The sequence below is a fragment of the Clarias gariepinus genome, chromosome 8 (genome assembly GCF_024256425.1).
Source record: "Clarias gariepinus isolate MV-2021 ecotype Netherlands chromosome 8, CGAR_prim_01v2, whole genome shotgun sequence".
Taxonomy (NCBI): Eukaryota; Metazoa; Chordata; class Actinopteri; order Siluriformes; family Clariidae; genus Clarias; species Clarias gariepinus.
This window is the reverse complement of record NC_071107.1, coordinates 18532455-18549680: the sequence shown is the minus strand read 5'-3', so window position 1 is coordinate 18549680 and position 17226 is coordinate 18532455. Positions and strand designations below refer to the sequence as shown.

The 17226-nt window shown below is 35.3% G+C and overlaps 1 protein-coding gene across 2 annotated transcripts; it reads left to right on the top strand.

Moving 5' to 3' along the window:
• The first annotated feature begins 1269 nt into the window (after nucleotides 1-1269).
• On the top strand, nucleotides 1270-14490 carry pyroxd2 (pyridine nucleotide-disulphide oxidoreductase domain 2). 2 transcript variants are annotated; one of them, XM_053502858.1, is made up of 17 exons: nucleotides 1406-1529; nucleotides 2221-2345; nucleotides 2443-2462; nucleotides 2545-2638; nucleotides 5289-5362; nucleotides 6080-6235; nucleotides 6402-6555; nucleotides 6752-6813; nucleotides 9037-9134; nucleotides 9213-9354; nucleotides 9438-9572; nucleotides 9671-9743; nucleotides 9878-10034; nucleotides 11621-11775; nucleotides 12585-12691; nucleotides 12829-12949; nucleotides 13159-14490. In XM_053502858.1, exons 2-17 carry the CDS (start codon nucleotides 2324-2326, stop codon nucleotides 13224-13226), a joined length of 1638 nt encoding a protein of 545 aa, XP_053358833.1. In that variant the 5' UTR covers nucleotides 1406-1529; nucleotides 2221-2323; the 3' UTR covers nucleotides 13227-14490. The 2 variants fall into 2 exon arrangements, with proteins under 2 accessions (XP_053358831.1, XP_053358833.1); XM_053502856.1 differs by lacking the exon at nucleotides 2221-2345 and having other exon boundaries at nucleotides 1270-1529.
• The last annotated feature ends 2736 nt before the right edge of the window (nucleotides 14491-17226 follow it).

The following is a 17226-nucleotide window of genomic DNA, read 5'->3' as shown; positions in this document are numbered from 1 at the left end:
TTCTAATGCAACAAGAAGTTTTATGTGATTTATTTTTGAAATAATTCAAAATGAAGTTTGAGCCATGTTTTTTTCTTTACTTGTTATATCTCAAACATCACATCATTAGGATTTGATAAGGATCACTTACCTCATCATTATCATCATCATCAACAACAACAACAACAACAACAACAACAACAACAATAATAATAATAATAATAATAATAATAATAATAAAAATTACTATATCAATTTCTCCCCATAAATAGTAAAGAGAACCATATGGATGTATGGACCATTAAACATATGAAAAATATGTAAACTATGTAAAAAAAAATAGGTACTCATAAGAGTAACAAAAATAACCAATTTTAGGTGCATTTTGTGCTGCAATATTTATTATTTAAATTATAAAGAAGACTTAGGAAGTTCAGAACATGCAGAGTTATGCTTAATACTTCGTATCGTATTACGTCTCCGTTTTTATGCATATTAATAATGATAAAAAAGTTTTTAAAATCCCAATTCCTAACGGTAGTGTTATTACACGTCCCCCTGTAGTGTTTTCCCGCCATCTGCTGTACAGATTTGTAATGACACGCCTCTTCAGGTCTATTCCACATTATTTTTAACTACACTGCCACCTAGTGGACGCATTGTAGAACGACGAGTCGACATAAAATATTGGTTGAAAGTACGTACAACAGACGTAAGTTTTTACACAGCTTTTAAATCCTTTTTTTGTTTATAAAAATGTATGTACATATTCTATTCTAATCTGTCATGTTTTATTCAATATAAACAACTCTCTGCAACTTCTTTTAAAATTATTTAGGAACAAGTGACGTTATTTATAGCCTTTACATTATCGAGTAAAACTTAACACTTAATTTATAATAATTAATGAGAGATACATTTTATTATAGTAACAACTTGTCATGTAGTTGATTTCTTTGCTCTGACAGGTGTAGGTATTTAGGGTGGCTACGAGTCAAAGGTTCAGCCAGTGGTGAAGTGCCTCAGCCAATGACGTGCTGCAGGTTCTGTATCCAGTTTAAAATGTAACTGAATTAATGCGCGACAGGTGAAGCAGACTATTAACTGCTCTATAATCTTATACTATTTGTGCATGATGGGTTCCATTAAAAGAAAAAGAAAAAACAACTTCCTCTTTAAAACGTCTTTTGGAAGTGGTCCCGGTTCAGCTGCTGTATCTATAAATAAATAAACGAGGATACGACCGATATTTTTCAACTCGAGTTTGTAGTTTAATGCGGTTTAGCGAGTTCTCTCGCTGGGGGTGCGGGTGGCTGGGTGGGTCTGGGAGGTGGAGTAACTGGAGTAAGCTAGTACACTGGGGTAAGTAGAGTACACTGGGGTAAGTATAGCGAGTGTGCAGTTGAAGTGTAGGAGGGAGAACTCTCGGACTGTAGTCATGGCTGCAGCTCTGCGAGTTTGTCACTTTCCTGCAGCACTGAGGGCCGGGTGGAGGTCCAGCCACAGCACCGCGCTCAAACCCCACTACGACGCGCTCATAATCGGTGGAGGTAGGTTGTGCGTTCTAGGACGCTTACATGCAGTCTTTATGTATTCATCTCATTCAGGAACGTGGGCCTGTTATTCCGTCCTCTGCTCATTTATGCAGCATTCTCTAACTGCATCGTGTGGACGATAAACCTGAGCCCTCCGACCGACATTACAACACGACACAGTAAAATTAAAAGGAAGTGTACTTGAGTAAACTGTGGGGGTGTCAACGGTGTTAACGGTGCCGCGTCACAGCCCGAGGATATTGTACTCGATCCAGAGTTTAGAGAACTACGTGGGGTTTTCCAGGGTTTCGAATGTAACATTCCAAAAAAAACGTGATAGCTGTACAAATCCAATGCTAATCAATTGATCCAGGGGAACTAGTCTTCCACGGGTGCCGGTTCGATTCCCGCCTCTGCGTGTGTACTGTAGAGTTTGTGGTTTCCTCCAACAGTCCAAAGACATGCTTTGTCAAATCGCCTTTCTTCATATGGCTTATTTGACATGCAGCTATATTTTTACTTCTATTTTTATCTTTAAGTTTTCTTTTAAACAGTTTGCACCTCTAGGGTTAAGGGTCAAGGGTTCAATTCCCACCTTGGTTCTGTGTGTGTAGAGTTTGCATGTTTACCCCTTGCTTGATTACTTTCCTCTAGGTACTCCAGTTTCCAGAGATTAAGTACTGATTAAGCTAATTGACATTTCCAGATTGTCCATAGAGTGTGCTTGTGCCCTGCAATGGATTTGCACCCAGTCCAGGATGTACCCCGCCTAGTGCTCCGAGTTCCCTGGGATAGGCTCCAGGCCTCCCATGAACCTGTACACGATAAGTGGTATAGAAAATGAATGAGATAAATAGGCGCAATTTTAGTCACCTGTTGGACCATGCTCTTCAAACTTGTCTAATATAACGATCTATTCTTTTCTCAGGACACAATGGATTGATTGCTGTAAGTAGCTATTGGTGTGAATGTAAATTATAAAATCTGATCTTTGCCTGTACTATGTTGAAACATGAACCTTGTTCTACAGTCTGCATATCTGCAGAAAGGAGGCTTAAAAACAGCGGTTCTAGAGCGCAGAAGTGTCCTTGGTGGAGCTGCAGTGACTGAAGAAATAATTCCAGGTGGGTTCAAAGTTTCACAAAGTTTTTGAATTTTATGAAGAATAAAGAAATTGTGTTTTAATTGTGTAAATTAAAAAAAGTAAGTGTTTAAATCTATTCAGTACCCCATCAGTTCTTCAGTTCTGCTGTACATTCCCCATAGTTATACCAAATATACAGTACAAGTCAAAAGCTTGTAATATACAGTACAAGTCAAAAGCTTGTAATATACAGTACAAGTCAAAAGTAGAGATTCCAATGCAATGTTTTATTGTAAATGTAAAATGTAAAATAACATAAAATTATGTAATTAAGTGACAACAACAACAGTCAATTGTTAAACAGTATTGTTAAGAGCATCTGCAAAACCCATCAAGTACCATGATGAAACTGGCTCTAATGAAGACCATCCCAGGAAACCAAAACCTACCTCTGCTGCAGAGGAGAAGTTTTTTTAGCGTGTGAATAATTTACAGTCATTAAAGGAGATTATTGCATATTTTAGTTGCTTGCAGCATTGTTTAAAATGTAGTAAATAAAACTCTGGAAAGACTATTAAATTAGAAGGTACTGTAGCTGTTAATCTTCAAGTCGAATATTCTTTACAAATAATGGATTTTTTACTGCCAGTCTCACATCATGCAAACTATATCAAAATGACCACACACTTAATACGAAAGTCATTGCTTCTCTTGGTCATTCCGTCCCATTCAGACTTTGTGCCACCTTTTCTTGTAGATTGGTTTGTCTCTCAGACTAATGGCTTCTTTTTGCTGAAAGACCTCCTCTAGACAAAGATTGGTTGTGCCACATTTTTTCGATTTCCAGAAATTTATCCTGAGCTTGTTGTTGTACTGTAGCTTCTTGTTTTTTTAGAGACTGTTTGTGTATGTTTTCTGACTAACACTTTCGCTTTCCAATTAAGGTGTATTAATCTTGATATCATATGACACTTTTAACTGTACTCATGGAACTAATTATCTATTGTTTGATGGAAACTGGATTCACCAGAAATAAATTATTATTATTATTAATGCAAATGTTTATTAAATAATTTTATATACAGTATTTTCCTTGTCAATAAATTTGCAAATAGAATGAATATTTTCCCTGTCAGGTCAAGTTTATAAGATAATCATAAGAGTTAAGCCAGTTCTAGTTTATAAAACTAAATTCTTTTGGCATGATATTAAACTATGTGCTAAATAAATTAGTGGACCAAAGACGGAAGCTATTACTTCTACTTCTTACTACTACTTCTAAACTATTTTTATGAATAATGATGCCATACACTACTAGAAACCACATAAACACGTCTACTTTACTCAGCAAATATGGTACTGGGTTACTAAGTGGAAGCAAAGGTTGATCCTGAACCTTTAATCATTCACTCTGAGCTCAGCTATATTCAGTACACTGTATATGCGTTTATGCTTAATGTAAGTAAAAATTCTCCAACCAGATGTTGTAAACTGATGAGCTTAACCTTCTACTGCTTCATGGCTATACACAGTATATACTGTGTATATAAATGAATTTACTGTATATACAGAATCAAACACCAAACAGAAAACATGACCTTTCTTGACATGTTTATAAACTACAAAAATTAGCATGTAATAGTAGTAACTAGTAACTGGTTATTAGTTACTGGTGGTTGATTGAAAGTACAGTACAGTTCAAAAGTATAAGTACATTTGCACTGTTTAAGCTTTTAGTTTCCTGACAGTCCTAACAGAGTAAAACTACTATTAAAAAAAACTATGTTTAAATTATTAACTGGGTTGCTTTACCTTTGCCAAAATACTAATATATTAATTATTCAGATGGTTACCCCATTACTATGCAAAGAAGTAAAGAAAAAGAAGAAAAAAAAGAAGAGTATTATACATTATAAGAATTTGACCGTTCTTCCAGAAGAGTGGTTTGTAAGGTCAGACCCTGATGGAGAAGCCCTGCCTTGCAGTCTCCACTCTAATTCATCCCAAAGGTGTTCTATCAGGTTGAGGTCAGGAATGTGTGCTGAGCAGTCAAGTTCTTTCACACTAAACTTGCTCATGCATATCCTTGTAGACCTTGCTTTGTGCACTGGTGCGCAGTCATGTTGGAACTGGTGGGGGTTGTTTTTCAGGAGTTGGGCTCTGCCCCTTAATTCCAGTGTGGGGAACCTCTAATGCTTCAGCATACCAAGACATTTCTTACAATTTCATGCTCAAAACTTTGTGAGAACAGTTAGGAATTGCCCCTTCCTGTTCAAACATAACTTTTGGAAGAATGTTCTAAATAATTTCCATAAACACACTCGTAAACCTTGTGGAAGACAACATTTCAAGAAGGATTTGAAAAAGCTGATTTTTGTATTTGTTAATTTGTGTTTGCCATTTAGTAGTGTGTGATGTGCTATGTGATATATGCGATGTAATATAAATCGTGTTGTATTTCTTGTAGGGAAATTACTTTCCTCATTCAAAAGCCAAAAGTTTTGTTTTGTTTTCTAGATGACCACTAACACAAAAAGAGAAATCTTTATTTAAGACATTCTCTTCTCATCCTATATACAGTATGAGTGAAAGACATAGCATTGCATTTTTTGATAACAGCATAATCAGCATTTACAATTTCTCATTCTAAATTGTTCCTCTATATTGTTTATTTTCTCAACACTTACCAGGCTTCCATTTTTCCCGGGCTTCCTATCTCCTCAGCTTACTACGTCCTCACATATATCAGGATCTGCAGCTTAAGGTAATAATTAGTAATTATTTAACTTTATTAATGAGGAGCATGAGTGTGTTTGTGTGCTTCCATTGGATTGGCACCCTGTCCAGGGTGTATTCCGCCTCGGGCCCTAAGTCTTCTGGGATAGGCTCAAGGCCCCCATGACCCTGTATACAGGATAAAGCGGTATATCCAATGTGTAAGTGAGAGAGGTGAGTATATCCAGCCACAGCAAAAAAATACAAACCCCACATTTAATATTACTCTTGTATTATTTAGGAATAGCAGTTATTACATATTTTACACTATGTAATTAGCAATATGGTTTTTGAAAACTGTATTGTTGACTTGATATCTAAATGTAGGAAAGAACTTTTAGTTATTACTCTCTGGTCACATACATCTGGTATTATTTACTAGGTAATTAACTTGTTCCTGGCAGAACAAAGAATCATATGGAGACCCAGAGACAGACAGACAATAGGAAGCATATTGGCATATTCTGGTTAGACAAAAAGGGACCAGGAAGTCATACAAAGTATTACCATATAAGTAATGAAGAAGCACAATGGGGATTGTTTTTGTACATATAACATAGAACAAATAGAAATGTAAAAGATAGAGTTATGGAAAATTTACACAATTTCAAAGATTGACTTAAATGGATCTCCTGTCAATTATCCAGAAGGAAAACAGATGAGAAGAATGTTGACTGATGTTTTTCTTTTTCTTCTAACTGTGCAGAAACATGGGCTGAAGGTATACATGAGGGATCCCCATGCATTCACTCCCATGCTGGAGGACGGGGTCAGGGGGCAGCCTCCTCGCTCTCTTTTACTTGGCAACAATATGGCAAGGAATCAGAAAGAAATTGGAAAATTCTCAGAGAAAGATGCAAAGGTTTATCATGCATGGTTTTCATGTGGTCTTGTGTTGTGATTCATACAAATAGTATGATCTAGATATTGTGTAATGATCTGAAAACTTATAACATGATAACTTGCAGATATGAAACTGTGAAACGTATTCAGAATGTCTAGGCATCATTAATGTCTTTTGTCAAAAGGCTTACCCTGACTATGTTGCCCATTTGGAGAAGTTGGCCAGTGCAATTCACCCACTTCTTGATGCACCACCTGTTGACATTCCAGGTGTTATTGAGGGGTCCTTGAGGAAAAGAATGGCTGCATTGAAAAGTTTGAAACCCCTAGTAAAATCTGGTACAAATTTAGAATTTTCTTTTAGTAAAACTGAAAGTACATTGTATAAAGGATGTACAGTACTTGCAAAGAACTTGTTGAAGTATTTGATTACAGCCATGTGGAGTATGAATGTGGAGTAAATTTCAATCAATTGTTTAAACTAGTGTTTAACCTCATAAGGATGAAAGAATTTCTGTTATGCATCTGTTTTTAGGACTGAAACTAGGAAAAAACATTCCAGACTTTTATGAACTACTAACAGCTCCAGCAGTGAAGGTGAGTTGATTTTTTAATATGTTCATTTGAAGTAGAGAGCAAAAATTAACCTAAAATTTTATGAATTAAAATGTAAAAGTTATAGGCATATAGATATCTCATGACTTAAACTATAACTGAACAGTTATGCAATTTATCAAAAGATTCCTGACAGCAACTGCTTTTTAATTTTGAGGATTTGCAAAAGTGTGTGTGTGTGTGTGTGTGTAGGGGCGAGTTATGCAATTACTACTGTAATATTTTATTTTTATTTCACCAAGTTTTGCAAACTATATTCATTGTACAATATATATATATAGGACTGGAAAAAATATTATAAATATAATAAAAAATATAAAATAAATAGTCAGTATTTGGAGTGAAAACTCATCGCTTAAAATCTGGAGTTTTAGACACAGATTTGTGCAGTTTTATAAGAAAACAGCTGTTAGGAGAATATGAGTTCTTCTGCTAACATTGTCACACTCGCTCCTTGTCTATCTTGTACTATATATTTTTTTTCCTTTACAGCCTGCATATACAGTATTCTCCTGTGATGTTATTTATGTATTAATGTTTAAGTTATGTATGGAAATACTGAATGATTTTGTACATAATTATGCAGACATGATAAAAATATATAAAAAAATTGGTACAGCATATAATATTGTGCCTAAGGCTTCTGCACAGTACTGTGTATATATATATAAACAATACAAGTAAATTTACAGTTAAATACTGGATGTGTATGGTAGAACCATCTGCTGCATTATGGTTAAATAATTCATGGTCTGTATATTTTGCTTGGACAGACTGTTTTTATTTAGAGAATATACAATAAAAAATGTTTTTTTGTTTTTTTTTTTCTTTGCAAATTAACATCCATACTCTGAGTTTCCTTTTGTAGCATTAGACATCAAGTCAAGTCAAGTAGGCTTTTATTGTTTTATGGCTTTTATTGTTTTATTAGCATTTAACATGCTCTCTTGATGTATCTTAAACATAAAGTTACATGTATTTTATGTAAATGCTGGTAGCCGTATTTGTATTGTTGTATCAATTACAAGCATTGTGCACGTTATTAGGAATACCTATATGTGTACTCATTCATGCCATCATCTAATCAGCCAATCATGTGGCAGCAGGGTAGAGTAAATAAAACCATGCAAATATGGGCCAGCAGCTTTGGGTAATATTCACATTTACCATTGGAATGGGGAAAAACGTCATCTCAGTAATTTTGACTGCCTTGTGCGTAATTATGACATGATTGTTTGTGCGAATCCTGCTGTACTGAGATAATCAATCTGTACAATTGTGGTAAGTACAAAGTAATTAATGATGCACAAAACCTTTAAAACTTCTACTGTTGCAGATGGGCTGCAACAGTAGAAGACCATGCTGGGTGCCACTTCTGTCAACCAAGAATAGAAAGCTGAGGCTGCAGTGGGCACAGGCTCACTTAAAACTGGACAGTTGAAAACTGGAAAAATGTAGTCTTTTCTGCTCAGGGACCCAGATGGTATGGACAGAATGTAGAATGATGGCACGAATCCATGGACCCAGCCTACTTTGTGTCAACAGTTCAGGCGGGTGGAGTTGGTGTAATAGTTCTGAGCTTGTTTGCTCGGCACACTGTGGGCAATAGCATTCAATGCTTATTTGAATGTTGTTGCTCTTTCCCTCTCGCACGCGCACACACACACACATACACAAAGCCCAGATGGGCTTTGCACAAACTGAAAAAATGAAGCGTTATTCTACAGCTTTCTTATGTAATGATTTATTTTAATAACAAATCTTTATAACAGTATATGGTTTTTAACTCTTATTATTGTTTATTCCCATCATTTATTTCTTTATTTATTTATAACTTTATTGAATTAGAAGTTTGTTCAGTACATGATGGTATTTCAAATTTAAAATTCTATATAAACAGTATTTAATACAGCAAAATTGGTTTAAGTTTGCAAATCACTGTTGCAAAAATAACAGGACTGGTTTATGTATTTGTTGTGTTTTGATATTTGTACTGTTGCTAAACAATTTCACCATAAATTACAGTGACTTTTTTTATTATACAGTATACAAATTGTCAAAATGTACTCTTGTTCAAGGCTTTGTATTATTTATGTATGATCATAATTAGAGTTCGGATAAAGCCCTGTTTTTCAGGATTTAGGTAAAATTTAATTAAACAAACTGTACTGTTATCTACTTCATTGTTTTTCTGATCATCCACAGGTTCTAAATCAGTGGTTTGAGTCTGAGCCGCTGCAAGCAACATTAGCCACTGACTCTGTGATAGGAGCAAATATAAGCCCCAACAACCCGGGTAGTGGGTAAGAATATGTTGCTTCAGGACCTTTCATGTTGCTTTAAGGTTTGTTTGCTGGCTTCTAATGCACAATGAAATACAGGTATGTCCTCTTACACCACATAATGGGTGAGCTTGAAAAGGAGATGGGGGCATGGGGTTATGTGGAAGGGGGCATGGGTGGTGTCTCCAAGTCCATTGTTAACTCTGCACACTCACTAGGAGCAGATATCTTCACTGAACGGGTAAGGATTTAAAATTAATGCCCATTTTTAATGCTTTGTATGTCTTTTTGGGCTGGGTGTTTGAACTAGCTTTGTATTTTTAGGAGGTTCGCCAAGTTTTGATTGGACCAGATCATATGGCCAAGGGTGTTGTGCTAAAAGATGGTACTGAAGTTCACAGTAAGGTGGTTTTATCCAATGCTACTCCCTATGTAACCTTCAAGCATCTTACTCCACAGGTAATAGCTTTCTTTAAAAATGCTACTAGTTTCACAAAAAGTCAATGACTAACAAGGTACAGTCTTTTTATTTTCATGTAATCCTTTTCTGCTCATAGGATGCCCTTCCTCTGAAGTTTATAAAAGCTATTGATCGAATTGATTATACCTCACCTGTCACCAAAATTAATGGTATGTTCACACTGTTCCAGTTTTGGGGTTCTCATGATGCCTATATTCCCTTGTGTTATATGTAAATAGAAGAAGATTTTCAAGCAATCTAATAAGTTACAGCATTTTTGTCTGTTGTATTTGTAAATTTACAGTTGCTGTGGACAAACTGCCAAATTTCTTGGCTGCCCCTAATACTGCTGATGGAAAGCCAGGGCCACACCACCAGTGTTCCATTCACCTGAACTGTGAGAGTGTGGAGATATTAGAGGCAGCATATAGAGAGGGTCAGCAAGGACGTCCATCATCAAGGTTGGCAAATTAGAGAATGGTAGCATTAAATTATTTATTCATTCATTGTATATAATGCTTATGCAGCTGGAGCTGGTCCAAGGATACTTAGGGAACAGGTCATGGTACACCCTGGACAGGGTGCCAATACTACAGGCAATTTTGGGAGTGCCAATTAACCTGGTTTGCATGTCTTCAGACTGTGGGAACAAACCAGAGCGCCGGTAGGAAACCCAATAAGCACAGGGAGAACATGCAAACTTCACACACACAGACCCGACGTGGGAATCGAACCCTTGACCCTGGAGGAGCGAGGCCACATTGCTAACCACTATGCCACCATGGCACCAGCATTAAATATTTTTTAAATACAAGTTACAGAATTAAAAGTCAACCACTGAGTTTCATTTAAATACACCCCATCAAATGAGAGCAAATCTCAATCTGCAAATGAAGTCTTTCTTGCCCATATGCTCATTTGCTCAGTGCATACATACCTTACATAACATTTGCATGTTATAGCTGCTGTGCAGGGCACATCCCTAACCACTGTAACCACAACTTAATGAAAGCCTGAAATGACACTTTTCTGTATGTTTGCTTCCTCTAAAATCAGAAATTGCAATTCATTTTCTCCCTTTGTAATAAAATTTTGAGTCACTTTGAACCAGAATCACTTTATTTGATGGCCTGCTGTAAAGAACAAGACTTTGCTAATTTTATAGTTCCCTAGAAACCAGACATTTGCATTCCAAACATGAGAGAAGATTCTCATTTAAAATGCCTGTTGTCAAGCGTTTTTGTTTATTTGCTTTGTTTGTTTGGCTAGGCCAAAGGCAACCCATCAGAGATCTAATAACACAAATACACATCCATGCAAACTTTCCCTCACACATGCAAATCTCATGCCAGTGATTATCTCAACCCAGACTGCAGTGTTATTAGCCATGCAGAATTCAGAGATAAGAATGACATCTGCAGCTAAATTAAACGCCCTTTTAAAATGACCAAATACTGGATGTATATATGACTTAAGTATTTACTTAAATATTTTAAGGAAATTTAACTAAATACTTAATAACTTAAAATGATCACTAAATCTGCTGACTTGCTTCTTAAATTTATTCTATAAATCTTTTGTGTAATGGCCATAAAAGCTGTCATTTAATAAAAGCTGTCACAGTTACAGTAAAAATGAACAATGAAAATAGATTAATTGAAGTTAAACTGAACTCAGGGTTTAACTAAAGGTAAACATCTAGATTTTAATTATTGTAATACAAATTAAATAATGTTAAATATGTTTTGTCACTGAGCAGATATGTGTTACTTTACAGATACAACAACAACAATAATCATAACAATACATAATACAATTATATGATATGATGTATGATATGATATGATATTACATTAAATTGTATTGTATTGTGTTGTGTTGTATTATACCCCTGGTGAAAATGATGCATGATTGTTTAACAGATGTTACACAAGTTTAACACAAATAGTTTTAGTTTTGTTTTCTGTTAAAAAAAAAATCTGATAATTTCATGTTCTATACATTATGTACAGTATATATGCTATAAACAGTATTCCTGATATCTTAGGCCTATGATCGAGATGACTATACCATCTGTGCTGGACCCCACACTCGCCCCACCTGGCTGTCATGTAGTGTCCTTTTTCACACAGTTTACACCTTACTGGCTGGAAGGAGGAAGAGCATGGACAAATGAGGACAGGGACAATTATGCAAATACAGGTAAGAATAATCAACTACATACTACTAAAGATGTTGGATGTACATTTTCCCTGTTTGTGCAAGTTAGATTTGGGTTGTTTATTTTTTATAATAATAATTATTATTATTATTATTATTATTAATGGAGGCAAATGATTCGCTGTGGCGACCCCTGAAGGGGAACAGCCGAAAGACGAAGAAGAAGATTATTATTATTATTATTATTACCGTACTTTCCGGACTATAAGCCGCGACTTTTGTTACACAATTTCAACCCTGCGGCTTATGCAGAGATGCGGCTAATGTATGCATTTTTTCTAACGGCCGCCAGGGGCGCTCGAGCAGAAAAGGTAAGAGTGAGACATGACATAGAAGAAGAAATTTAACGTACGGTAACTTCGCGCGCTTTGTGCATGAATAAAATTAGCATAAGCCTACCCTCATCATGGAAAATGCAAAAAGAAAAGCATATGACGCAGCTTTCAAGTTAAAAGTAATCGAGCTGGCCGATAAAGAAGGAAACAGAGCTGCAGCACGTAAATTTCGCATAGATGAGTCGATGGTGAGACGCTGGAACTGGAGCAATGTAAAAAGTCGAAAAAAAAGAAAAGCTAAGTTATGTTATTAAAACATTGAAAACTCTTTTTGTGTACCGTCTTTCTTTGTAAATATCCCATGTTTCAATGTGGGCACATGCGGCTTATAGTCAGATGCGGTTTATGTATGTACAAAATGGTTTTTCCTTTAAAATATGTACTAGATGCGGCTTATAGTCAGGTGCGGGTTATAGTCCGGAAATTACGGTATTATTATTATTATGTCTTTTACAGTCTTTGACAGTGTTGAACAGTATGCTCCTGGATTTAAGCAGTCAGTAGTTGGAAAGGATATTTTGACACCTTCTGATTTGGAGAGGGAATTCTGTCTCACTGGAGGGGTATTCCTACAAACACTTGACACAGTTTGTCCTGTCACTGATGTTATAAAGAGATGAATATCATTTAGATGTATTAATTTGTTTTAGTATTATGTTTAAAGAAATATCTATTAATATTATATGTTTGTTTACCGTAGAACATTTTCCATGGGGCAATGTCATTGGATCAGCTTTACTTAGCAAGACCTTTGCCCTCGATTGCACACTACCGCACACCAGTCAAAGGCCTGTATCTGTGTGGCAGTGGCAGTCATCCAGGTATGTAACTGAATATCTGAAATACTCAGTGTAGAGTTTAACCTTTGTTGGTTTTAAAAGATTACATCACCTTGTATTCACCTTAATAGTATAAAGTATTTAGTTTTCAACAATAACCTAAGAATACTCAATAAATGCACAAAGAAGTTATCTTATTGATAAATGATCTTGACTGCTATTCTATATATTATAATTTTTTTTTTGTGCAGGTGGGGGTGTTATGGGTGCTTCTGGATGGAATGCTGCCTTGACTGTACTGGCTGACTTTAAACATTGATGAAGAGTCAGCTGCGTCTGACACACATGGAGTTTCACACAACAAAAAAAAAAGTTATAGCTGTCTGTGATTCCCAATTAAATAAACCATTTTAAACCCAGACAGCAAAAAACTAGCCCTCAGATCATCCATAGAAGGTCTTTAAAACTCAAAGCTCCTTAAGAGGTCTTCATTAAAATAAGATATTACTAATTAGTTTGTCTCCTCTAAGGATGACTAGTTTGTATGTCTTCTGGTGATGTCCTGCAGTCCTGCTTGTGCAGTATTCCTTTAATTTGATTAAAAAAATTCTTAATAATAATTATAACAATAATAATAATGATGATGACAGTGTTTTGTCACATATTTTGGTAGTTCAGTGATTATTAGTAAGTATTAGGCTACTAGTCAGAATGTTCCATGTTTAAACTACTGCACTACCAAGCTCCAACTGTTGGGACCTTGAGCAAGGTCTTTAACCTTTACCTGCTTATACTGCTTATACTGTGCTATATGTATAATGAGATAAAAAAGCTGCTCTGGAGGCAAATGCAGTAAATGTCCCATTACATCTCACACATGCACTCCTAAAAGGTCTACTTTTACTCCATTCAACTGCATGACCAACTTCTGGCTATTAAATAATATTTTAAAAAGGTATTTTTCTTAATGCAGATTCATTCTGATCATTTTGTTAAATGAGTTAGACTTCTTTCTGGAATTAAGTGTTAAAAATTGTCCATAATATATGGACAGTTTTTCTATCTTACAAGATTTAAAAAATCAAAGCAGTTACAGTAGGTAATGTTCAAAATATGCCGCATCATCACCAAATTTGATAAAATAAGATATACTGTACAATATATCCTTGACACATTATGTGATCTTTCTGAAGTGAACCTTCAGAAAGATCACATAATGTGTCAATTCCAACACAAATGATGGAGAAAAAGTTTTTATTTATACTTATTTTATTTATTTTTCAAATTTATATTTAAAGATTATTTAAATAACCGTTTGGAAAGTCAGAAAAAAAATCCTTATATTTGAGGCACCCTAAATATACAGTACTGTACATTTAAAACATTTTTTGATTAGCTACATATCCAAGAGCTATAATAACAACAATAATAATATAGGGGAGAAAGTACATTGTACGTGAATTATAATGTGCTTGTAGCATACTGAATTAAGATACATGTTCTTATGTATACATCTGACAAATTCATTTATAGAATTGTAAGTTATTGTCACTGTTGTAGTATAGTTAAATTTAATAAGAGGGTGTATTGTGTGTTTGTCTTTAACTTGATCTGCTAGTTTATTTATAACACTGTAATTTAAATACTTCTCTAGCATTATGTCAATTTAAATAACAAAGAGACATTACAGGAGGCTATGTATGTGCAAGGTTTGTGTATACTTAATCTGGAGAATAATTCAACATCTACAGAATAATTTATAGAACATAATTTCACCTTTAGCTTTGATTATGGTGTCCATCTCCTGTGCAATATGTCACAACATTTATTTCTGTCGAGAGTTGGAATAATCTTTGCCTGAGATCCCACCTGAGATCTACTTGTAATGGGACAGTTGATCCACTAATCCATTAATTATCTGTTCATGCTGTACATTCAGGCAGTCAGTAGTCAGCTCACTTATTTACTCGTCTGTACACTCTGCTCTAACTGAAAATAAGTTCTGAAGGTTAAACTTTAGTTAATAGATAGAATTATCTTGGAAACTTCCAGTCAAATGTTGTTTTTACAATTTCAGGGCTGGATTTCTCTTTTATGTAACAATTACTGTAATATTGTTTTTAGACTAAACCAGTAAGTGAAAAAAAATTTCTTGCTTTTTTGTTTTCAGGAACTACCTATCAGTCAGTCTAATCTGACTATTTTGAGATTTGATATCTTCTGTCCTACTGAGCAACACTGTGTGCTAGCAAAAACCTTGTTTGTCAACAAAAACCAAATAATTATTTTTACATTTTTTTCAAAGGAGTAACAAAAGTGCAAAATCAAACAAATTCAAATAAAATTTCCATAAAGTTTTTTTAAAAAAGTATTTTTACAAATATTTCAGCATAAACATCTCACTCACTCATCTTCTATACCACTTTATCCTGTATTCAGGGTCACGGCAGAATAAACATGTGTAATACATTTCTTTGTGGAGGTTTTGGGTAGCACTTGTGTAGTCTTTACTGTCAAAAATGACCTGCCACCATGTTTAACAACAGAAAAACTCTTCTAAATGACCATTTTTTTTAAACCTAAAAATGTTACATTTCATAAAATCACCCCAATATTATAAAAAGTATGGCATCATCTTTGTTTATAGGTCCATGAAAGGTTTACGTAACCAGGGTACAAAGACTTTTTTAGGGTCATTTTTGACCTGACCGACCAAATTGTTTACACACCAAGAAAACCACAAAGATACACACACACACACACACACACACACACACACACACACGGATGACTTCAGGGCCTACAAGATATGCAGTTTCCCTTGCCTAGGATTTTGTCTCAATGTTTCACATGTTCATTACACAAGCTGTCAAAGAGATCATCCTAGAGATAACAAATTTGGACAAAAGTGGAAAAGGATGCATCCAACTATTCAATTGTTTTACACATTTACATAAATCCTAGACTAGATGTGCCCGTGACTTTGTTTGCATGAAATTTAATTTTGAGATAAAATAATGATTTTTTCCATGTTGCCTTTTTTTATATGATATAATGTTTTTCATTTAATTTTCAAATTAGCATATATTTTCTTCCCCTGGGTGGACTGCAATTAAACAAAGCCTATATGTTACCTCAAGCTCGGCTAAATACACGTTATGTCCCCTCCTAATTATAATTTTTTTATGCAAATATCTTCAATGTCATTGCCAGCTTGACAGTTTTTTTTTAAACACACACACACACACACACACACACATATATATATATATATATATATATATATATATAGCATCAGATGATGGGTACATGGTGGTCATAAAGTGATGGACATGGTCAGAAACAATGTTTAGGTAGCCCGATGGCCAATTGGCACTTAGGGGCCTAAAGTGTGCCAAGAAAACATCCCCCACACCATTACACCACCACCACCAGCCTGCACAGTGGTAACAAGGCATGATGAATCCATGTTCTCATTCTGTTTATGCCAAATTCTGATTCTACCATTTGAATGTCTCAACAAAAATCTGTCCAATTTTTGTGAGCTTGTGCGAATTGTAGCCTCTTTTTCCTATTTGTAGTGGAGATGAGTGGTACCTGGTGGGGTCTGCTGCTGTTGTAGCCCATCCGCCTCAAGGTTGTGCGTGCTGTGGCTTCACAAATGCTTTGCTGCATACCTCGGTTGTAATAAGTGGTTATTTTAGTCAAAGTCAGGATGTTTTTCCCTTTTCACACTATTCTTTGTAAACCCTAGAAATGTTTGTGCGTGTGACTGTGACATGTCACAGACATAATTGTGAGGTCAAGTATTCAGCCATCATCGTGGAGTACAAGCACAACAGAGGAGACAAAGGTGATTTGAACTTAACAGCCGGAGCACTTGTAAAAGCTGCTAAGGTGGTTGACTCTTGTTCAGATTCACTTGAGGTTGCAACTAAGCCAAGCAAGGGGAGAAGATGCCAATTCTGCCCCCGAAGAAGGACTGTATGAGGAAAACTGCTGTACCTGTAAGAAATACATCTGCGAAGTCCATGCACATACTAGTATAATGTCCTATATGTGGTAATTAGAGTAGATTGATTTTTGTACTTCATGCTTTTTACTATTTTATTTTATTCTTATATGTTGTTAAAGTTTACATAATTTCTGTGGGTACAGTGGTCAAAAGAATGTGGAATGACTAATATTTAGTAGTTAAATCCCTCATTGTATAGTACACACTCACCAAAAGGATTATTAGGAACACCATACTAATACGGTGTTTGACCCCCTTTCGCCTTTAGAACTGCCTTAATTCTATGTGGCATTAATTCAACAAG

Excerpts from the sequence above, each read along its gene's own strand:
- pyroxd2 (XM_053502856.1), top strand. The coding sequence starts at position 1,418 with ATGGCTGCAGCTCTGCGAGTTTGTCACTTTCCTGCAGCACTGAGGGCC. Across the intron at positions 1,530-2,442 it reads CGCGCTCATAATCGGTGGAG|GACACAATGGATTGATTGCT; the intron begins GTAGGTTGTGCG and ends TTCTTTTCTCAG. Across the intron at positions 12,950-13,158 it reads TGGCAGTGGCAGTCATCCAG|GTGGGGGTGTTATGGGTGCT; the intron begins GTATGTAACTGA and ends TTTTTTGTGCAG.